Source organism: Rousettus aegyptiacus, unplaced genomic scaffold (genome assembly GCF_014176215.1).
Source record: "Rousettus aegyptiacus isolate mRouAeg1 unplaced genomic scaffold, mRouAeg1.p scaffold_m13_p_7, whole genome shotgun sequence".
Classification (NCBI taxonomy): domain Eukaryota; kingdom Metazoa; phylum Chordata; class Mammalia; order Chiroptera; family Pteropodidae; genus Rousettus; species Rousettus aegyptiacus.
In genome coordinates, this window is record NW_023416310.1 from 71,543,212 (window position 1) to 71,565,408 (window position 22,197).

General features: G+C 65.0%; 2 protein-coding genes across 5 annotated transcripts in view; one reads left to right on the forward strand and one right to left on the reverse strand.

Annotated features, from left to right (window-relative positions):
• The first annotated feature begins 97 nt into the window (after nucleotides 1-97).
• Nucleotides 98-12,972, forward strand: AP5Z1 (adaptor related protein complex 5 subunit zeta 1). 4 transcript variants are annotated; one of them, XM_036224263.1, is made up of 17 exons: nucleotides 98-884; nucleotides 5,044-5,178; nucleotides 5,443-5,635; nucleotides 6,100-6,244; nucleotides 6,421-6,533; nucleotides 6,953-7,118; nucleotides 7,456-7,596; nucleotides 7,949-7,986; nucleotides 8,069-8,231; nucleotides 8,717-8,895; nucleotides 9,581-9,723; nucleotides 10,101-10,241; nucleotides 10,779-10,890; nucleotides 11,134-11,231; nucleotides 11,708-11,840; nucleotides 11,923-12,137; nucleotides 12,356-12,972. In XM_036224263.1, the coding sequence occupies exons 1-17, from the start codon at nucleotides 604-606 to the stop codon at nucleotides 12,621-12,623; spliced, it is 2,664 nt and encodes an 887-aa protein (XP_036080156.1). In that variant the 5' UTR covers nucleotides 98-603; the 3' UTR covers nucleotides 12,624-12,972. The 4 variants fall into 4 exon arrangements, with proteins under 4 accessions (XP_036080156.1, XP_036080157.1, XP_036080159.1 ...); XM_036224264.1 differs by lacking the exon at nucleotides 98-884 and adding an exon at nucleotides 2,274-2,422; XM_036224266.1 differs by lacking the exon at nucleotides 98-884 and adding an exon at nucleotides 2,429-2,555.
• Nucleotides 12,973-15,002: 2,030 nt separating this feature from the next.
• RADIL (Rap associating with DIL domain) overlaps nucleotides 15,003-22,197 on the reverse strand; it is a 43,313-nt gene continuing 36,118 nt past the window's right edge. The window contains exons 11-16 of the mRNA XM_016135323.2: nucleotides 18,820-18,970; nucleotides 17,410-17,600; nucleotides 16,956-17,286; nucleotides 16,193-16,332; nucleotides 15,696-15,835; nucleotides 15,003-15,320 (exon numbers count right to left, since the gene is read on the reverse strand). Of these exons, the coding sequence (XP_015990809.2) occupies nucleotides 15,215-15,320; nucleotides 15,696-15,835; nucleotides 16,193-16,332; nucleotides 16,956-17,286; nucleotides 17,410-17,600; nucleotides 18,820-18,970 (1,059 nt within the window). The 3' untranslated portion in view covers nucleotides 15,003-15,214. The remainder of the gene's footprint in view (nucleotides 15,321-15,695; nucleotides 15,836-16,192; nucleotides 16,333-16,955; nucleotides 17,287-17,409; nucleotides 17,601-18,819; nucleotides 18,971-22,197) is intronic.

Below are 22,197 nucleotides of genomic sequence, written 5' to 3' on the forward strand. Positions count from 1 at the left end.
GATGCGGGCGGCCCTTCCTGCCAGCTCGTCTTACACGAGATTCTCGGCCCCTCTGTGCCGCTCCTCTCTGGCCCCCCTTGTTCTCGGTGGTCGCGTGTGGGCTCTGCAGTCAGACGGACTCGGGTTCAAGTTCAGCCAGGGAATTTGACCCTGTGAGAAGCTCTATTTCTTCACCCCTACCTCAGTGTTCTGTGGGTTCAGCGACATGATGCATGTCCTTGGCTGTGGCTTCTCAGTGCCGGCCACAGTCATACATGGTTGTAAGATGCTCGGGTGTTTTCCCACAGAGCATTGACTTGGGATTTAGTTAAAAATGAGTTTGTCACAAATAACATCGTTTGTCGAGATTCTCAGCAGCACTTGAAACTTGACCTCTGCGTCTCGTGGCCTCTGAGACACCACATTCCCTTAGATCTCGTCCCACTTCCCCAGCGGGCAGGGGACAGAGTGGCCACGAAAACTGACCCGGAGTCCACGCACTGGGTCAGCCCGTCCGCCACGCGCAGGGCTGTGACCTTCGGTACCTTAACCCGCTTTTCAGCTTCAGGCAACTCATTCCTCAGATGGTGAGAAAACTGTCCTCAGAGCTGTCCCTCAGGTCGGATGGGGTCCCTGCTGCACGGCGCTCAGCACGCGGCGGGCCGCCCACAAACACTGCCTGTCACTGGGCTCCCTTGGCCAGTGTCCTTCCTCTTTCTGCAGTTGCTCGGGGCTCCTGGGGTGCCCACCTCGCTCTCCCTGCTCCCTGCTCCCTGGGCCGTGGTGCTCACGGCCTCCACCACCACCAGCGCCCACCTCCTCATCCTCGGCGCCAGTTGCCCTCAGCACCTCCAGCTGGGTGCCATCAGGGCGTCTCGAAACAACCGAGTCCGGAGCTGCCACAGGTGCGAGCCCAGCCCAGCCTCTCTCCGTCCCCCTCCTGCCCTCCGTTTACTTGTCCCCTCGCTGCTTATCCCTTCGCGCTCCCTCCCCCCACCCTACCCGAAGGACAGCTGCCTCTCCCGCTGCGTGATTATCTGCTTCGTCTTCTCTCCCCAGTACCGTGTCACTACTAGGCTTCTGCGTGTGTTTGTATGTGTTGGATAACTGTCTTGTTGGCTGTAAATCCCATGAGGGCAGGGGCTTGGCCCCTCCTGTTCACTCTCCCCCGGAACCCGAAACAGCGCCTGACACAGCCCGGGCACTCAGCCGGTGCTCGCTCATTGGATGAATGAGTCCACAAACTTCCGCGTCCTTCCCCCGCACCAGTGCCCAGTGAAACGGCGCCACCTGGTGAACTGGAAACCTGCTGTTGCCCTCGACTCGTCCATGTTCCTCCTGCTGCCCCTAAATGCATCAATCATCAGGTCCTACAGATCCTACCCCCGAGTGGTTACTGAATCTGCCCACTTCTCCATCCTCATGGCTTTCGCCCAGCCGGGGCAGCCTTTCTCTCCCCTGCACCCAGCCTCCCCGTTTCCCACCCCCTCCCCACCATCCATTCTCTGTCTGGCTGCCAAATATGAGGCTCCCCCTCGGGTGCATTTCAGCCACAGGAAGCCTTCGGTACTAGGCCTGCCCCGCCCCAGCCCTTCATCTGACGCCCTCTGGGCTCGCCTTAGGCTCCATTCCCTCCAGAAGTTTTCCTCCTGTAGGACCCCGTGTAGGCAGCAACTGCATTTACTACTACCCTGTTTGTCACCGCCAGGCAGTCGTCTGCAGGGTAAAAATACTGTGGCCAACACGAGTTAGAAATACTAGAAATTAACTCCCTCTCTGAGCCTGTTGCCTCGTCTGTAAAAGAAAGATACCCATAGCCTGTGTTAAGGTAGGGATTGAGTTAGATGTTTTAAATCAGCACATGCGGCCTATGATAGGTGCTAAATAAGTGGAAGCTTTAAGAAGAAGAAAAATAAACCTGCTAAGTGCTGTCGCTGCTCCTTGCCAATTGCTGGACACAGATCCAGCCCGCAAGCCACGGGGTTTGTGTAATATTTTCAGGTGTACAGAGCACAGGACCCGCACGCAACGGCGCTGTATTTAGGAAACCACCTGGAATTGGGGCAACGGCGCCTGGGCGCCCAGCGTCCACCGGGAACTGTCTTGGGACCCGGAGCGCGGGGACCTCGGGCTCCAGGGTGCCGAGGTGCCGCGGAACTGGGATCCCCAGGCCCCGAAGGCGCTCAGGAGCCTAGAACGCAGACAGCTCCGCCCCCACCCCCACCCCCGAGAAGCTCCAGCAAAGCCCATTGGTCGGCGGCTTGTCCGCCTTCCCCACCTGACGCCTCACGTGATGCGGCATGTGATGCGACCCGGAAGCCCGCGCGGCTACGAGCTGGGGCTGGTGGAGCGGGAGCGACCGGAGCGCGCGGGCCGCGTCCCTGCGCGGCGCTGGCGGCGGGATGTTCACGGCGGGGGCGGAGAGTCTGCTCCGCCAGGCCAGGTGCCCGCGCCTTTCCCTCGGGGCGCCTGGTGGTAGGGTTCAGAGCGGGGCCTGGGCGCGGCGACTTCGAGGAGCCCGACTGGACCCACTTTAGAGACTCGGGGGAGGGGAGGCCACGCCGACCGGGCCCGGGGTGAGGACGCCTGGGGAGAGTGGAGTTGGTCCCGGAGGAGGTGGCAGCTGAGCAGCGTTTTGAAGAATGAGTGGGAAAAAAGTGGGGTGGGACCCCGCAGATTGGCCTAAGGCCAGCCGGAAGTGGGGTAGCCAGAAGCTGTCACGCTCCAGAGTCATGAGCGCAAAGCCACAAAGGGGCTGGAAAACCTCCTGGGATCGAGCCGTGGCGAACTCAGGAGTTTGGGGCCATCCGAGAGCTTTGGGGGCCATGGAACGTGCGATTTAGGAAGACGCTCTCCTGCGGGTGCAGTGGGTGGGCTGGGAAATTACCCACCATCTTCGCCCGGAAGTGGCTCTGGACTCCCACTAACCAGTCGGTAGCCCCTTCCTCACCAACTGACCAACCGTGGGAGACAGCAGAACGTGTAGGCTAGAACTAAAACCCCGGTCCATCAGTCTAAGACTTGATGCCACCTGTTTAAAAAAAGAAAATGCCACCAGAACCACAAGGTCATGTGGTAAACTTAAAAACAACAACTAGATTCTGAGCGGTACCACTTGGTGGAAAAGATTAGGGTGTTTGAGGCTGCTGTGATTATAGTGAAGCAAGACCTTGAATGCAGATTAGGTTCTAAAGGCTGTGAACAGGGCAAAAATCTATGGTGAAAAAAACCCTTGGAGATCTACAAGAAAGTGCATGGTGGGTTTGCAGCCCCATCCCCTACATAAGTCCAGCAGAGCCTGTATTTCCTTCAATATTGGACAGATATTCCAGTATGCTAATTCAAGTTCCAATATTCTAGTTCAAGTTCACTTGAATTTAGGGGCTGTTTTTAATTATAATAGATATCTTTAAATCTTACCATTTCACTCAGCATGCGGCATGTTCACCGCAAAGGTCTTGCCGTGAGAACTGAGACCCACTCAGAACTTCGTTGCATTTAGCTCTCCCGCCTCTCCTTAATACTTAGATTTGTGGAATAAAAGGCAGAAGGACTATCCCTCACTATTTAAATTCTTATTTTTTGTCTTGGGTGGGTGGGAACATTAAGGGTAGTGTGTGTTTAAATATCCATAAGGAAAAAGTACAAGTTACACAATTTCTCTTGGCTAGGATTTGAGGAAAGTTAGTAACTATCAGTGAAGTCTTACTAGCTTTCAGTATGTTTTACTTTAAGTGTGGTATTTTTCGTGGTACTCGATATCGCTGAAGTTTGGGAGTTAGGATCTGGAGTGAATGTTAATTTCCAAAGTTTTCAGAGACGGAAAGCAAGTATGAAAAAGGTTATCAGAAGCATCTCTTGTAAGCTGAAGAAGGGGCTAAGGAAGTGGATTTGGGGTGGGGGTGGATGGAGAGAGTTGTGCAGCAAGGTTAGGGGGTGTCTCCAGAAGAACAACTGACCAGAAGCTTGGGGTGAGTGGGGAGTTAACCAGCAAGGGAAGAAGTCAAGGTATTTCAGGTAGAGGGCCTGTGCAGAGAGTCAGAAGCAAGAGAAGAAAGGACTTGCCTGCTTAGAGGAGTAAGGCGTGGCCAGGGCCTGTGCGCATTCTCAGCGCCTGTAGGAATTCAAGGTTGAAGGCAGTGGCGGAGAACGCTTTGGTATTTGTCTGCCAGCCTTTTAGTAAGAACAGGAAACACAAGAAGCTGTCCCAGGCCCCCACCTTCACGTGTTCATCGAACCTTCTTGTCAAAGAAGGTTTTAGATTCCGGAGCTCAAACATCTGAAGAGTCCAGAATAGGTTTAGTGGACGTCAGTCATGGCTTTGGGGGGGTGGCGCCCAGCGAGGTCACAGCACAGAGAGGGCCTTCTCCAAGAGTCCCCCAGAAGTCCCTAATATGATGACTCATTGGCAAGTTACCTTTTCTTGCTTTTTGGACTGGAATAAAACCTAAAAGCAGATTTCTATTTTGAGACTGTTCAATATGTTACATGTCGATGATAATAAATATTTTTAATTCATTAGCAAATTAAGTATTAGAGTAAGGAACTATAGTAGGCTTACCTTACAAGTGTCACACAATTTGCCTTTAACATATTAGATTTAACTCTCGCTCCCAGAAGTTAAAGGCTCGTTGAAGGACTCTTGAAAAGCAACTTATTTCAGATTAAATCTCCCTTTTGACTCCTAAACCCAATTGGTTTTAGTTCTTTTGTTCCTGGAACCACAAAGTCTGAATGTGTGGAGTCCCCATTAATAATGTGTGCTGTCCTTGCAAACTGTGGGGGTGCTGGTCTCCCCAGCAGCCCTGTCTGGCCGGGGACAGGAGTGGCCCGTGGGTGGCCAAGTCCCAGGGAGAGGAACCAGGTCGGGGAACCAGGCAGCTCAATTGTCACAGCGGTGTTGTGGGTGGTGGGGTCATCGTCCTGTGACCCCGGGTTTCTCTTTACTCAGTGGGGGTTTGCCCTGCGGCCACCCGTCCTTCCGTCCCAGCTCAGGGTGGTGTGTCTGAGTCCCTCGACGAGGTCTCTTGGTGCCAGGCTGCTGACAGTGTCGTCCTTGTTCAGGGAGCTCCAGGATGAGGACCTGCAGAAGTTCTCTTCCCGGCTCAGGAAGCTGCTGCAGCAGGACCCAGGCCCTGAGGCTGCTGACACCCTGCAGAGGCTTTTCTTCATCATGTCGGCCACCAAATATAACAGGAAGTGAGTGCGCTCACCTTTGGGTGCGGCAGGCCCGAGTGGGCTCCCGACAGGCAGCGCCCGGCAGGCGGGCACACACCTTTGGGGTTCGATCTGTGCCCACTTAAACCAGTGCAAAGGTCTTCAAATATAAAAGTCCCTTCCGCCCGCCCAGAGGACCCAGGCCACTTCTCCAGGGCGAGAGGGGAGTGACTGCGAGCCCTGGGGGCCAGGCGCCCTCGCAGTGGTGTGACATGCCGGCCGCCCGCTGTGACCTTGCTGCCCCAGGCTGGAGGAGACATGCGTGGACCTGCTGCAGACCACCCTCTGCCTGCCCACGTGCCCCGAGCAGCTGCAGCTGCTCTGCGCCGCCATCCTGAGAGAGAGGGCGCCCTGCGACAGCCTGCGCCTGTCCTGCGACCACATCCACATCCAGAACACGCGGCAGCTGAGCCTGGCGGCCTCTGTGCTCTTGGCCCAGGTAACGCACCTGTCACCATGTAGCTGGGCTGCCTGCCCTTGGTGGCCCTGGGGCCCAAAAAGCAGCAGGCTGGTGTGCAGCCCCCACGTGGGCAGGCTCAGCTGGGTCCGCTCCATTTCCCAGTGTCCGTGGCCGCCTCGGGCCTGCCAGCACTCAGATGCATCGGTAATGAGCGGAAACGCCTGACCCCTTCCTCTCCCCTCCTCCCCTCTTCCCCCGTGTCCCTGGGGAGGCAGCCAGCGCTCTGCGCAGGCTGAGTCAGGCCGCAGGGCCTGGGCTGCTCTGGTGACTTTCCTAGATACCTGTAAGGGGTGGCATTATGGCGCGAATGGTGCTAGCAGAGCGACGAGCTTCAGAATTGGACAGTTCCAGAGTTTTCGGACCAAACGACGTGTCTCTTCAGGCACTTGGGCAAGTCAGCCTTCCCGTGTTCCCGTGCCACCTGCGTTGCGTTTGATTTGCAGGGCGACAGAAAGCAGGAGATCAGAAACGTGGCCCAGCGCGTCTTCAAAGTCCTTGAGAGCCGGCAGCCCGAGGGGCCCAGTCTGAGGCCCCTCCTCCCCGTCCTGTCGAAGGTCGCCGGCCTCGCCCCAGGCAGCCTCCACGAAGGTGCCCACGTGCGGAGAGGCCCACGCGGGGAGGGCAGTGGGGCAGGGCGTGGCTGTGCCTGAGCGGGGACTCTGTCCGGGGCTGCTGTTTTCCAGAAAGTCCCGCCAGCGCCCCGCCCAGCCCGAGCCCGTGGGGTCTGATGCGCTCCCCGCGGCTTGTCCCCACCCCCTCTGCAGAGCAGACCCGCCTGCTGAACAAGAGGCTGGTGGACTGGCTGCGCTACGCCAGCGTCCAGCAGGGGCCCGTGCACTCGTCCGGGGGCTTCTTCTCCACGCCCAGGGCCCGACTGGTGAGGCGGAGGGACCCAGAACCTCCCTGCCCCTGGGGGCCCTGGGCCACCTGGCCAGCCTGGCCCACGGGGCCCCGTTGACTTCCTGTCCTGCCACCTGCCCTGCTCCCAGAACGACCCCTCTTTCCTGTCTCCACTTGGTTGGAGGATGGGGGACCTTCGGGTCCCCAAGGGTCACAGCCCCACAGCCCATGACGCTTGGGGTGACTGTTAAGGTCTGGACCCTCCTGGCGAGGGCCCCTCCTCCGACGGAGGGACGTGTTCCGAGCCCCGGAGCCCCTAATGCCTCTTACGAAGGGGCGGGGGGCTAGTTCCCGAAGAGTGTGGCCGAGCCCGTCGGCCGCTCCCAGTCTCAGCCCCTACGCCCTCCCTGGCCCAGGGGCCCTGCCGCCCTACCCGGCCTTCCTTGCCTCCCACAGCCAGGCCCCATCACCGAGGTGGACGGGGCTGTGGCCACGGACTTCTTCACGGTGCTGTCCACGGGCCAGCACTTCACGGAGGACCAGTGGCTGAACGTGCAGGCCTTCTCCATGCTTCGGGGGTGGCTGCTGCACAGCCCCGAGAGCCCGGGTGCCCCAGACGCAGGTGGGCCAGGCGGACGCGGGTGGGACCTGGGGTGCCCTGGGGGACACTGGCCACCTTGGCCGAGAGTCGGTGGCCCCAGCAGGCCCTTCCGGACATGTCAGAGAAGTCCGAGGGCTCCCTTAAGTCGGGCTCGCCCCGAGCTCCTCCTCTGCCACGTGACGCACTGGGCGAGCCCTCCGCTGCGCTGAGGGTGTCCAGTGCCAGGGAGGGTGGCCGGTGGGCAAGACGGGGCGGTGGGGCCAGCACCTTGGGCGTCCCCCACGCCGGCTCTCCGCGGCCCCTGCACGGCAGCCTCGGCGTCTGGAGCCTGACCCTCACCCCGCCGTGCGCTTGGCAGACGACAAGTCGGAGCTGGAGGGCTCCACCCTGTCCGTGCTGTCTGCCGCCTCCTCCGCCAGCCGCCGGCTGCCGCCGCAGGAGCAGCTGCGGGAGAAGGCCTTCGAGTACTGCCAGCGCCTCATCGAGCAGAGTAACCGGCGTGAGTCCCCGGGTGCCGTCCCCGCTCCCGCAAGGTCGTGCCTCGGCCGCTCGCCGGAGGCCGGGGCCCCGCAGCTGCTTTTCCCCAGAGGGATTTTTGTTTTCGGGCCTGAGCCCCTGGGGGCTCAGCACTGGACAGAAGCCGTCCCTGGGCTCTGGGGGGCTGTGTCCCCCAGCGTCAGTCCCTTCTCCTGTCCTCCCTGGGGGCAGCTCCCTGCCGTCTCCCCCCCCCCGGCCCCGCCCCCAGTGGCTGGCTTGCCGCCCCCTTCCGGAGCTTCCAGAGCACAGCGGGCTGTCTCGTCCTGCTGTCCTGATGCTGGCGCAGAGACAGGTGACTCCCTTTCTTCCCCCAGGAGCCCTGAGGAAGGGCGACGCAGACCTGCAGAAGGCCGTAAGTGCCGGGCGGGCCGGCGGGGCAGGCGGGCGGCCAGGGGCTCGCCTGCTCCCCCTGAGCGTGGCCTCTGCGCCCGCAGTGCCTGGTGGAGGCCGTGCTGGTGCTGGACGTGCTCTGCAGGCAGGACCCCTCCTTCCTGTACCGCACCCTCTCCTGCCTGAAGGCCCTGCAGACGCGGCTGTGCGGGGACCCCACCCACGTGCGGGCGCTGCTGCCCCTCGCCCAGTTCTTCCTGAACCACGGTGAGCCCCGGTCCCACGCGCTGAGCCCAGGGCTGCGGGGGCGAGCGGAGCAGCTCGCGGCAAGGGCGGCCTTTCCCTCCGCGCTGCTCTCCTGCCTTGCTTCGGGTGGGCCTTGCCGCGATGGGCTGGGCGTTGTCGGGTGGATTTAAGTAGCGAATTGGAGAGTCGTCAGCCTTGTCGCTCTCAGAACTCCATTTGCGTAAGAGCTCACGAGAGTTTCGTGGAAGCTGCCATGAAACCAGCAGCTTCCAAAGAACATTCTCCCCCGCGCTCCCCAAAGCGGTCGGTCTGTGGGCAGAGCCAGAGCCGCCTGGGGGGCTGAGGACAGCTCAGCTTCTCTTGCGGGCGGACGCCTCCGAGCCTTCGGTGGCCTAGAGACACTCGGCCAGAGACTCCGAGGGGCCCTGACCGGCAGCAGAGGCGTCCTCACGACGAGGTGCAGGTGCTGCTGCCGGCCCTGCCCTGACGGACCTGGTGCCTTTCAGGGGAGGCGGCCGCAGTGGCCTCGGGAGCCGTGTACCAGCAGCTGTTCACCAGGGTCCCCTCCGAACACTTCCACAGCCCAGAGCTGGCCTTCGAGTTCCTCCGGCTGTGCAGGGACAGCCTCCCCCTGTTCGGCAGGAGCCTCGGCGTCCTCAAGCTGAGCTTCCCCAACCTCTTCAAGGCACGCTCGCTGGTTCCCGGGCTAGGATGGGGGGCTGGGGGGGCCGGGGCGGCCAGGGCTGGGGGTGGTGTCCCGGGCTCTCCCCTCCACCTCAGGGCCTCGGGCAACTCTTCGCTGTGACCACAGGGCCCAGGGCAGGAGACCTGGAGGGCAGGGCGAGGGCAAGGCGTGGGGCGGGCCAGGCTGTCCCCATGTCACGGGCAAACAGCCTCGCTGTCAGGGCCTTGTGCTGAACCTCTCAGGGGCCTGACCTGTGGCTTAGTTCCCACGAGTCTGCACAAAGTTTAGCATCTAGCTCTGCTCAGCGTGGCCAGCCCTTTGGTGTCATCGGCTTTGGGTGTCCCTTCTGCGACTGGCCGCCAGCGGGCAGCCTTTTCAAAGCAGTCGGAGACGTGGTTCCTTTAAGTAGAGCTGAGGGCTGCAGCGAGGTGGAAATGCTCTCGTCGTTGGTACGGAAGTGGGCGCAGAAGCAGAAAGAAGAGTGGGAAGAAATGAGCGAAGGGGGTGTTTCTGGGTCCCTGGGTCACAGGGAGGTGGAGGGTGGGGGGCCGCTGCAGGCGCCCCTGCCCGGTGGCAGCACGTCGGCGGCAGCCGCGCGAGGTCATGGCCTGCTTCCCGCCTGGGCGGTGGCCGCCCCCAGCCAGAGGTCCCGCTGAGCCGCCCGCGTCCCCCCCCCCCCCCGCAGTTCCTGGCCTGGAACAGCCCGCCCCTGACCGCCGAGTTTGTGGGGCTCCTCCCGGCCCTGCTGGACGCCTCCACCGCCGTGGAGATGCTCCACGCGCTGCTCGACCTGCCCTGTCTCACGGCGGCCTTGGACCTGCAGCTCAGGTGAGCCCCCTGGCCACACGTGCCCAGGCCCTGCCCACCGACCTGACCACGTGCCTCTCCTTCCCGCGTGCCTCCCCGGCTGCTCTGTGTTCTGCAAAGTGAGCGCCTCTGACTCAGCACCTCTGACGGCAGCCGGAGCCCCTCGCCTGCCTGCCACTCAGCGGGGACCCCTCATGGCCCCCCCACCGCCACAGGTGCTGGGCTCCCAGGCCCTTTCTGGTCACCCTGAGGCCCACCACGGGGTCGGGGCCCTGTGATGTTATGGTGACATCGGCTTCTGTCTCTCCAACCAGCGGTGCCCGTGAGGGCAGGGGCCGAGTCGGGCCTGCGCCCAGAGCCCACGTTGAACCCGGCCTCAGGCATGTGTCCACTCACAGGTTGTCCCCAGCCGCATCCGAGAGGCCGCTCTGGGACGCCTCGCTCCGGACGCCCAGCTGCCTGGAGGCCTTCAGGGACCCGCAGTTCCAGGGGCTCCTGCAGCACCTGCTGCGCACCAAGGCCAGCGGAACCGCGGAGAGGTAGGGCCCCTCGGCCGGGAGCTGCCGGGGCAGCCTGTGTGTGGCCGCAGCACAGTCCCAGGGCGGCCGGGCCCTGGCGTCCACCCCCAGGCCCAGCACCCTGACCTGGAGAGACAGCTGGGTCACCCCCACCCAGCAGGCACCCGGCTCTCTGTTACACGGGTCAGTCCTCGTGACCCAGCAAGGCGGGCCCCGCGGTGACCCCATCGTACGGAGAAACGGAGGCTCCTCACCCCAGACGCCTCCACTCGGCCCCGCGCCACCCCTCCCTGGGTCCCCTGGGCGCAGGGCCCTGCTGCGGAGCGAGTGGCTGGAGACGGGAGTGGGGCCTGGGAGCACGGTGTGCTTGGTCCCAGGTGACCTCCCTTGACGAGGCAGGTGGTGTCAGAACATTTCCCGGCCGCGGCACTGGCACCCTCCTCTCTTCCCGCGGGCCTGTGGGGTTACCCGGGTTGACGTGTTCAGAGCGTGTCCTTGGGCGCCGGGTGGGGTGGGGGCCGGGCGGGCGCTCAGCGGGACACGCTGTGTGCCCCCCAGGTTGGCGCCACTCCACCAGCTGCTGCAGCCCATGGCCGGCTGCGCCCGGGTGGTGCAGTGCGCCGAGGCCGTGCCCACCCTGCTGCAGGTGCTCTTCTCGTCAGTGGCCCAGGTGAGCCTGCTGCCCAGGTCCCCCAGCCCCGGGTCTCGCACACCTGCAGCAGAGGGCCGGCGCGGTCTTGCCCTTGACCTTCGTAGAGCTTCAGCTGGGGACCAGTGAGAGTCACAGAGCAGAGGCCAGCACCTCCAGCCCCAGCCAAGGCCCCACCTGGCCAGCCCAGGCCCCTGTCCAGGGCAGGGGCGGAAGATGGTGCCTGCTGGGGGTGGGACTGAGTCTCTCGTGTTGGACCCCCAGTTCGCTGACGGGGCCCTGGCCAACCAGCTGGCTCTGGCGATCCTGGACAGAAGTGACTCGCTTTACCAGGTCCCAGGGTATGAGGCCCGCGTGCACAGGTGGGTCCCCTGCTGGCCACCTCTGGGGCTTCACCCGTCCTGGTGCCCCTGGCCCTCTGTGCTTAGCTCGTCCCAGCTCCGTTCCCCACTTTGTCCTCCAGCCGCAGGCACCGCCACTGCCGGCGCCATCCCAGGCTCAGCCCGCGCGCCCTACAGACCCCTCTGTCCCAAATCTAGCATGTTCTCATGTCCTCCGCTCGTCCTGCAAGCCCGTTGTCCATAGCACTGGCCCGAGTCCCTCTTCCACAGAGCCTTCCCTCCTGTCTGTCCCCCGTCTAAGGGCCTGCTCTTTGCAAGCTTGTCCCCAGTCCACTCAAGCCCAGGACCGAGGACAGGGCCGGTCGCAGCCCCTCGCCAGTGGGCACCCCTCTGCGCCCACCCGATGCCCAGAGGCTTGCCCGCCGCCCTCGTGGGTGGGCCGTGGGCCCGCAGCCTGCGAGGGGCGTGCGTGGACCGCGGGCGTCCTCTCCCGGCAGCGTGCTGAGCTCCCAGTTCCTGGCCTTGTGCGAGCAGCACCCCGCCCTGGTGGTCGAGCTGGCCAGAGAGCTCCTGGAGTTCGCGGGCAGCGCCAGCAGCACACGCAGCGGCGGCGTCATGCTCACCTCCGTGGTAAGGCCGGCTGCACCGGACCCCCCCCCCACCCCGCCTCAGGAGGGCCCAGACGTGCGGCTGAGGCGCTGTCCCCGCCTAGGTGTGGGCCATCGGCGAGTACCTGTCGGTGAGCTGGGACCGGCGGTGCACCGTGGAGCAGATCAACAAGTTCTTCGAAGCCCTGGAGGCCCTGCTGTTCGAGGTCACCCAGTCCCGCCCCTCCACCGCCCTTCCCAAGTGTCCCCCGCAAGTCATCACGGCGCTTATGACCACGCTGACCAAGCTGGCCTCCCGGAGCCAAGACCTGATCCCCAGGTGCCAGTTGGGGGTGGGAACACAAGGCAGGAAAGTGGCTTTGGAGGGGACCCCGTCCCAGAGCCCGGCCTCAGCGTCAGCGTGCACTGTCGGCACAGCCCGCCCCCCACTTTTCCGAGCTCAAGCCTCACGAGCCGGGGGGGGGGCCCTCCACAAAACCCCTGGCCACGTGAGGGGGTGCGTCTGCAGCTGACTGGCTGAGGCCCCCTTGTTCCCAGGGTCTCTCTCTTCCTGTCGAAGATGAGGACGCTAGCCCAGAGCCCGGCCATGAGCTCTGTGCCCTGTGAGGACATGGGAGCCGTGCGTGTGCGGACCACTGAGCTACTCAACCTGCTGAAGATGCCCAGTGTGGCCCAGTTTGTGCTCACGCCCAGCACAGAGGTGTCCGAGCCTCGCTATCACCGCGACACCAACACGGCCCTGCCGCTGGCCCTGCGCACCGTCAGCCGGCTGGTGGAGAAGGAGGCGGGCCTGCCGCCGGGGTGAGGGGCCGTGAGCAGGTGGACGCCAGCCAGGGCGCAGATGAAGAGCCCGGTATTAGGGCCGGGCCGAGCTGTCAGCGATCGCAGGGGCAAGCGGGAGGGGCCTGTGTCCCGGGGGTGGGGGGGCGTTGGTCCCTCGGTGCTGCTCAGGGCTGTCTCGACCTCACCCTGTGGTGTCTCCCTAACCCCTCTCCCTGGAGACCATGCTGAGCTGTGTGGTGAAACTGCTCTGATTTGTGGCTCCGGCCCCCTTCGGGGCCGGATGGGAGCTGCCTGGCAGGTATCTTTGCTGTAGTAGTTTGGGGACAAGAAGAGATTTAGCAAAAATAAATCTTCGACAGTTTCTCTGTGAATAAGGCAAAGTTGCTTTCATTTTCTCCACCCAGAGGAGAGGGCCAGGAATGGGGACCCCTGCAGGCCTGGGGTTACTGCCCAGCACTGCTGGGCTGGGAGAGCTGGCCTGGGGCATAAGGGGCCCTTGCTGGCCAGCCTGACACCTGGGGCCGCCCCATCCTGTGCAGTCCCAACAAGTAAGGGCCGAATGCGAATCAGTCTCAACTCACAGGTGTTGCATAAGTAGCATCAGAAATCCGCAGCCGGGAGGGAAGCGTGCGACGTGCCCAGCTGTCCCTCGGGAAGTGCGCCTGCCCAGTGCGCTCGTCCAGTGCACCTTCTCATGCCCCTGAATAACTCAAGGATGGGAAGGCTGGGGCTCTGGGGCCTCTGCTGGGTGGGCTGGAAGCGCTGTCACCTTTGCAGGCCTAAAGCCTCCTGCCATTAGGAGGGAGAGCAGGACCCACCAAACGGGGCTCCCAGTGACCCCGACACCTGCGACCCGAGCCTTACTCAGAGTAAGTCAGGGTTTGCTCAGGGACTATCCCAAGTGGGGAGATAGCCGGGTGTGGCCCGCAAGAAACGTCCCCAGCCCCCCGCGCTTGCCACCAGTGCCATTCAAGCGAGCCGCCGCTTGCAGAGCCGCCCCGTGGCCACCAGGTGGTGCTGCTGCCCCGCGATCCTGAAGCCCCGGGCCCCGCCCCGCCCCCCCCCCCCCGGGCGCACGCTCCGCCCCGAGCCCCCGCCTCCAGCAAGTCGGTGCCCAGGCGTCCTGAGAAACCACAGCCTCGGAGGCGGCCAACCGGAGCTGGCGTCGCAGGGGCCGGGCGCCGACCTGGCCCGGAGTGCCCGCCTCTGCTCTGCCTGGCGTCCGGCCTCAGGGCGTTTTCCGAGAAGCGACAGGTGACGCGCGCGGAGCAGCGCCGGTGGGCGTCGGTGCGGGCGCGCCGTGGACACCCCGACCTCCCAGGACCCCTCCCAGGACCCCTACCTGCCGCCCCCCGTGGCCCACCGCCCCTGCTGGGCGCTCGGGACCCAGTGTCCGCGGATGCCAGTGCTGAGGATACGTTCATCGGCGTCACCTGGGTCCCCCACTCGGCCCCGCAGCTGGACTCGGACGAGGCCGCGGCCCCTACCCGCAGAGGAGCGCAGCGAAGGGCCGAGACCAAGGATTCGCCAGGCGCCGGGCCCGCCGCCAGCCTCCCCGAGCTCGTCACTGATCCGGCCTGTGGGGACCTGGCTGTGGGCGGCCGCGATCCGGCGCGTGGATCCTGGCCTAACCTGAAGGCTGGGCGGCCGCACCTGCGCTCGCCAGGGGGCGCCGTGGAGCCGCGCGAGGCCCAGGACTTGCAACCAGCGCGGACCTAGGACGCCCAGGCGGGGTGTGGGGGGCTCCTCTAGACCCCTTGCCACCGGACGGCTGCGTCTGCTGCTGACTGGCCGGGGCCCCTCCTGCACGGGGTCTCTCTGCTCCGCGGAGGACGTGGGGACCCACCGGGCTGCAGAACCTGCCCAACCTGCTGAAGATGCCCAGCCGGGTGGCGGGGTCCCAGCCTCGCTGTCCCCACCACGCCAACACGGCCCTGCCACTAGCCCTGCGCAGGCTCAGCCAGTGGGCGAAGAAGGTCGACCTCCCGCCAGACGAAGGGACAGTGACCAGGTGGACAGCAGCCGGGCCGCAGATTAAGAGCGTGGTGTTAGGGCCAAGCCGAGCCTTCAGTGATCAGAGGGGCCTGTGTCCTCGGGTCACGACTCCCCTTTATTAGCACCTGGGGCTTCTAGACCTTTTCTTGGGAACTGCGCTGACTGCGCGTGCAGGTCCTGGGAGCAGCCTGCACCGAGGGGTGGCCTGGCCTTTTCCGGGGGCCAGAGGCTGCCCGCTGCCCGGCACGTCCCATTGCTCCTGGTTTCTGAGCAGGGCAAAGGGCAGGGGGTCCACCATCGCCATGCCCCCCGCATCCTCAGGCTCTCTCCTGCGCTGGTGGGGAGGGGATTGGGTCCTGTGGGGCCCAGCACGGTGCCCACCCCCACTCCACGCAGCACCCCGTCCAAGAATATGAAAGATAGTTTATTTAATCTATACGTCTCCATTAAACTCTTAAACATAAAAGCTCTGTAACAAACATCACAACTTAGTGTCATCTGTCATATAAATAAAATATACACTGAGATATACACTATCCACAGGGTGGGGGCAGCCGGTGTCCTGGGAACACTTGGCCGGACCGCAGGGCCAGGTGCACCGGGGTGCCCTCCAGCCCCCTAGGGAGGGGGCGATTGGAAGCGGATCTTCTTGGCCGTCTCCACGTCCGACTTGGCGACCAGAAACCGCATCTTCTTCCCGCCGTGTCGGATCAGGTCCACGGCCCTGGAACCCGGCAACGGGGTGAGGACCGCGTGGCGTTCCCACGCTGTGGGCTCGCCGCCACCCAGCCAGCGGGCAGGCGGAGCCTCCCAGGGGCGCCCAGGAGGGGCACCCCAGTGCACGGGGCTGTGTGAGGGCCCAGCCACCCCACCTCGAGGTGCCCGACCCCTGGGGGGCTAGTGGTCCTCAGGAGTCCAGTCTAGGGGAGGGAAGGGTGGGAGGTGGCCTCGGAGAGCTGGGCTGGGGGACTGTGCTCATCGCTAAAGGGATAAGAGGGCGTGGTCACAGGCGCTGAGGTCACTTGTGCTGCAGGTGGCCCGGGCCCTGGGCCACGCTGACGCTTGCCCGCACAGACCGAGGCATGTGTGTTTGGGGTACCTCAGGTAGCTGACGCCCATCAGGCTGCTGCCGTTCACCTCCAGGATGCGGTCCCCCAGTGACAGCCGGCCGTCAGCCGCCGCGGGGCTGCCCGGGAGCAGGGTCTGGATGTAGAGGCCGGGGGCGCCCAGGGGCGTGTGCTGGGGGGACACACAGGCCTCAGGGCCCTGCGGCCCCTACACACGGGCAGCCCAGTGAGGGCCACCCCAGCCCCGCCGTCTACTGAGAGGCCCGGCCCGTCATCAGCATGTCTGCACCCGACACCATGACTGTCCCCACGAGCTCAGGACAGGCGCCCCGAGGTGACAGCAGGCCAGGGGAGGTGGGTCCTGCACGGGCCCTTTTCTTCCTCCCAGAGTCCACAGAGATGCCCCGCCAAGCCCCAGGCCCCACGCCCATGGTGGGCCTCGCCCGGCTGCCCCAGTGACCACAGGTCCTGGGGTCCCGGCTCTGGGGAACGGGACACCGTCACTGGGCAGGAGCCCGGGGCCGCTCACCGTCCCGTCGATCAGGCCCATCCCCAGGCCGGAGGGGCCTCGCTCCAGCTCCACCAGGAAGACGTAGCAGAAGTCCTCGGTGCTGGGGCTGCGGCTGCAGGGGGCCGGCGGGGGCTGCATCTCGCCGGCCACACAGTCTCCTGAGTGGGCGAGAAGAGGGGCAGGGAAGAGGCCTGCACCTGCCCTGTCCGGGGCCCGGGGGTGCTGGCTCGGCCGCTTCCCCAGAGGACGAGTGCTCACGGGCCCGTTAGGGAAGACTGGGGGGGGGGGGGCCCGTATGTGGGCAACACGGCCCTGCGCCTGCCCCAGACGCCGGCCCCCCTCAGAGGCCAGCTGTTTCCAGGGCGCGGAGGCTCACGCCCAAGTCCCCCTCCCCCCGCAGGACCCCTCTGAGCCCACACCCCTTTCTCGCCATACTAAGTGGTGACTCCACTTGTCACTCCCGAGTGTCTGACCCTGCCCTCACCCCTCCGATGCTGAGCGCAGGCCACCTGAGCCACCCTTCCCGTGTGAGTGACTAAGTCCCCAGAAGGCTGTGTGGCCCGGCCGCCCTACACCCTGGCCCTCCCTGTCCGCCCCTGGCCGTCCCTGTCCGCCCCTGGCCCTCCCCGTCTGCCTGAGCCTTTGTGGCACCCAGGGCTGCAGGCCTCCACGAGAAGGTGCTGAAAGCCCAGGACGCATGTGCCACCAGGACCCTGTGGGTAGAGTGCGCCAGCAGGGCCTGGGAGCCGGGGTGTGGGTGTGGACGGGGGACAGGTCTCACCTTCTGGAGTTGGCCCCCGGGGGCCACAGGATCCACTCCTCCTCCCGCCCAGGAGCGCCTTCCCGCAGGGGCCGCCAGGGGCGGGCCAGTCGGGGGCGGCGGGCTCGAGCGGGGTCCCGGGAGGCGTGAGCAGGCAGGAAGGGTCCGTGTGCAGAGCGCCGGGCTGGGGGCCCCCGCGGCTCCTTCCTGGAGGGCCCTGTGCCCGGGGAGCCCCCGCCAAGGGCAGAGGATGCACCAGGCCGGCCTCGCAGGCTCCCCTGCCTGGGTCCCTGGGAGGCAGGGGGCTGCTCTGGCCCTCGGGGTACCCGTCAGGGGAGGGGGAGCTCGGGCCCTGGACGAGAGAGAAAGCTCAGGCATCAAGCTCCTGCCCTGGTGGGAGGGCCCGGGGCCCCCAGCCAGGCCCTGTGTCCACCCCGTTGTCAGAACCAGAGCCACAGAGGGCAGCCCGGCGTACCTTAAGGCCCTCGGGTGGGGCGGGCCCCCCGCTAGGGCTGGGCTTGCCCCGCAGGCCCCACAGGAAGTGGCGCAGGTAGAGGAGGTGCTGGGAGGTGCTGGCGTCCAGACAGTCCCCCTCCAAGTCCACCTGGAAGCCCTCGCTCGGCAACACGATGGGCGGGGGGTTCTCGTAGGACTCCAGGACGTCCTCTGCGGGTGGGGGTGCGGACTGCTTGGCCACCTGGCCTGGAGGAGGCGGCCCGCCCCGCCCGACACTAGGGACCTGGGGGCCGGCAGACTGAGCTGCCAAGGACAGTGGTGGGGGGAAGCCAGGCGAGGGTGACCGGCCCACACTGCACTCTGGTGCCTCCCAGGTCCCAGGGACCACCCAGGTGAAGAACAAGACCCCCTCTGCAGCTCTGGCCCCAGCGCCTGCCCACGCCCAGAGCTGAGCCCTCTCCGCCCAGAGTCTGCAGCCCCGGCCCAGCGCCCGCTCCTCCGGGCCCCGGGCCCATGCGCGCCGCAGCCCCAGCAGCATGGGGGGCGGGGGTGGGCAGCCGCTGCAGAACGGGAGTGGCCGGCAGCAGGCTCTGCTCCCAGCTCTGGCCCCTTCAGGGAGGCCGTGGCTGTGAGCTGGTAAGTGGGAGGGGCGGACGCCGTCCAGGGGAGCCTGGAGGCCTGCTCGGAGGTGGTCCCTGTGGCCAAGCCAAGCTCCTGGGTGGCAAGGGCGTGGCAGGCGCTGGCCACAGCCCCGCCGTATCTGCACCCTCTGCCACTCTTTGCTGTTTTTGCGTGACATGCATAATGCTGATGAGAGGTGCATTCACTCTATAAAATGTACACGCATACATGTGTGTACATGTCACATGTCTGGTGTGTGTGCATAGGGTGGTGTGTGTACATGCATGGTGTGTATACATATGCATGAGGTGTGTACATGTATAAGGCGTGTGTACACATGCACAGCATTGTGTCCATATGTGTGGCACGTGTGTACATATTATGGAGTGTGTTCCTATGTATGGCGTGTGTTCATGTGTGCGGCGTTGTTCATGTGTGTGGCATGTGCGGCGTGTGCACGTGTGTACGGCGTGTGTGTGCACATGCACATACACGGCACGAGTGCTCAGGCTGCACGCCGTCACCCCGCCTGGAGACCCCGCTCTCCCCCCTGGTGAGCGGGTGCCCGGTGAGGACCCATCCTCAGGCTCCATGAGGGCTGGGGGACCTTTAACCTGAGCCGGGAGCTGGGTGCTTGGCCATGGACTGTGGGCTCCTTGACCCCCACCTGGAGGTCCCCAGGGGTGGGCAGGGCACCCAAGGAGGACGACGGCCCAGGAGGGGGTGTCAGATGCTCTGTGGGCCCCTCCAAGGAAGCCCCCAGCCTGGCCCCCAGAGCTCCACAGTCCTGCCCGACGAGGGGGCTCACCTGACTTGAAGGCGTCGGGGCGGTCCTGGGCACCTGGCTCCCAGGCGCTCATGGGGCCCATGGCCGAGGCCAGCTGGTACTGGGTCAGCAGCCGGTGCAGCTGCGCGGGGCTCAGGGCCGGGAACGCAGCCCGCAGGTTTGCCCAGCTCATCTGGGTGACAAGAAGGAGCTCGTGGTCAAGGCCCCGGGTGGCTCAGCACACCCCCAGGGACCAGCACACCTGGGTGCTCCAGGGACAGAGGCAGAGGGCCAGGGCTCCCGGCCACACATCCCGAGCCGGCACGCAGATCCCCGCTGCCCACGTGGGATGGCGAGGTCAGTGAGGGGGTCACAGGCCCGGGCAGCAGGGCCGCCCCACAGCGGGCAGCTGGCCCCTGGCTGCCTCGTGGGCATGCAGGCCGAGGGCCGGGCGGGGCAGCTGCTCCCTGAAGGGGCCAGTGCCCGGCCCACTGAATGTGCCCGTCACATCGCAGACCGCTGGGAGAGGGAGAAACGAAACGGGGGCCCTGCATCGCACGGCGTGAAAAGTCCAGCAGGTGAAAGATGCCACTGCCGGGCGACGCGCGAGATCGCAGCCTCAGGAGCCCGGGCGGGGCACAGGGGGGGCGGCCGGACCCCCAGCCCACACCCCGCGCTCACCTCGCCCTCCTCCCAACGTTCGGGGGGGGGCGCCCCCATTGCTGGAAGCCGCCCCTCTGACCCCCTCCTTCGTCCTTCGTTAGGAGACAGATCATCACGGAGCAGCTCCCCGGGAGGGCTGCCCCACACGCGGCCGGCCTGGCGGGAGCGCCCCCTCCGCCCTCCCACGCGGGGCCCCAGGCTCGCCGCCCCGCGGCGTGGGGAGCTGTGCTCTTGTCCCCCCGCTTCACACGCTGCTCCCAACGCGTTGTGAACCCTCTGACGGCCGGTCCTCGGGGCACGTCAAGTTCTCACTCCTCTCTGGAGCTGGCCGGTCTGGACGGGGCGCGAGGCCCCCGCGGCCACGCACACCCGGGGCCGTCCTGCTGCGCCGCGGACCCTCCCCACCACCTCCTCCGCTCTGCCTGCGGCTCGGGCGCGGGGCTCCGTCCCCTGGTCCTTCGCTTTCCCTTTCTTCTCTGTTTTTCTCTCGCATGATTGTATAGCCGACGTCAAGAGACCTGGCCTGTGGCTATGCAGCGTCCACACTGAAGGGACAATCAGTGTCCTCGGATTACGTGGGGGGGGGGCGGGCAAGGGCCGACCCTGGGCTGCCCCCCAGCCCCCAGCCCCTACCCCAAACACACGGCGGCTCGAGTTAGCCGTGGTCTGCCCGGGGGTGGTTCTTTTCAATTCCTGAGTTCCCAGGACCCCGGCTTCCCGCTCGCGGCTGGGGTCTCCGGGGCTGGGGTGCGGAGGGCCACCCCGCCGGGACCACGTCTTCCTGATCCCGTCTCACGGTCCCTCCACCTCCTTTGTCTCCCAACTCTGCTACTGACGTTTCCCTCTCTGCTGCTGCGATCTGAAGTTCCGAGAATTCTTTCCGTCCTCTTGCTCACGCGGATATCTTATCTTCATGGGGGATATGTGTGGCTTTTTATAAGTTTCTTCCTCCAAACAGTCGGTTTTAAAGTGCGGCAAACTATGGCTCGAGGCCTGTTTTTGCACGGCTCTCACGCTAAGAATAATTTTCACATTTTTAAAGAGCTTCAAAAAAGAATAATAGTTTTGGACTTAGACGGACGTGGTCCACAGAGCCTAGGATGTGTCCTTCCTGGCCCGGCAGGGGAAGCGTGCGCTGGCACCCTGAGCCGGGGGCGGCCGAGGCCCCCGCAGCCACGTGCACCCGTCCCACGCTGCTCCTCAGAGCCTCCGGCTTAGTTCTAAAGCCCTTCCCATCCACCCCACACCCTGAAGCCTCAGTTTTGTCAAACGTCAGGAGGGAAAACCCCCAGGGCCCCAGGGTCCTGAGCATTTGTCCCCTGAGACGTGGTCCTGTCTCTCTCCAGCTCGGGATGAACCCCGGCCTCTCGGCCTCACACAGCGCCTGCTCCCAGATGAGGTGGACGGCCACAGAGGAAAAGCAACAGCGGAAGAGCCTTGCCGTCCCCCCCGGGGGTCTGAGACCCCCGGTTCCCGGGCTTCGGGAGCCCTCCGGCGCCTGGCGCCCTGCTCTCGGCGCGGGGCGGGCCGACCCCCGGCCCGGCGCCACCAGCGGCCCAGCGGCTCTCCCTCCGACTCGGCCCGTCTCCACTCAGCTCCAGGGGCCCCCGGTGCCGGCCACTCCTGAGCCTTCCGGGGGCTTCGTGGCCGGCTGGGCCACAGCTCGGGAGTCAGCGCCCCCAGACCTGCTGAGGCGGTCGCCGCTCATCCTTCGCTTGCCGCTTCAGAAGGTTCTTGTCCCCGAGTTCTCTGTCCTCACGGTGCAGGCCACTGACAAGCAGCACTTTGCTTCGGGTTAGTGGTATCTGGGGAGGAAACGAACCCAGCCCGTCCCAGACGCCCCCACTTCCTGGAGGTCCTCACATGAATCCACATTTGATTTTTCTAATGAAAAACAACTTAAAAAAAAAAAAAACAGCCGAATACCACGTACAGTTCCTGACGGGCGAGAAATTCTCAGTCTGCTGACCAGTCAGTCAGTGGCTCCCGGAGCCTGCACGGAGTCTTGGCTCCATGAAGCGCTGCCTGTGGGACCTCGGCTCGGCCACCGTGCGGCAGAGGTCACAGCCGGGCCGCGCGCACAGGCGTGCAGCGGCGAGGAAACGAGGGGCACACGCAAAGCCGTCCACGCTGGCGGCTGCTGCCTCCGCCGCTGACAGCCGTGGCGGACGCACTCGTGAGACTCTCGGGTTTCCGTCCTCGGGTAGAGCGGGTCGCTCCGTTTCTCAGTACCAGACTCAAAGGTCCACCGTCCCCTCCCGTCGCACGACACAGGCTGCGCCGGAGTCGGCTTGGGGCTTCAGCTGGCGATGGCGAAGCAGCCGCACCGCCCGCCGGGTTCACTGGCCCTGTGGCAGGCAGGCAGGGAGCACCGTGGCGGGCTCCACTGATCCCATGACGACTGTGTCGGTGGCTGGGGCGGGGCAGGGTGGCAGGCGGTGAGTCAGGCTCCGGGGGCGGCTGTAACCGGGGGCCGCAGACGCACCCTCGCGGTCCTGGGCTTGCACGTCCGGCCCGTGCGCACTGGGCTGCTGCCAGATGCCCGCAGCTCCCGGTCCTTCTGGAGGCTGCAGGGCGGGGCCCGGCTCCCTGTGCATCTGGTCGTCAGGATTCAGCTCTGTGCACGTGGGGGGCTGAGGTCCCCGTTTCCACGCTGGCCATTCTTGGTTCCTGGAGGTCCTGGCCCGGGGCCTTTCCCTCCACCCTGAGCCAGCGACAGCGGCCGCGGCCCTGTTCCCTCTGACCGTCTCTGACCCT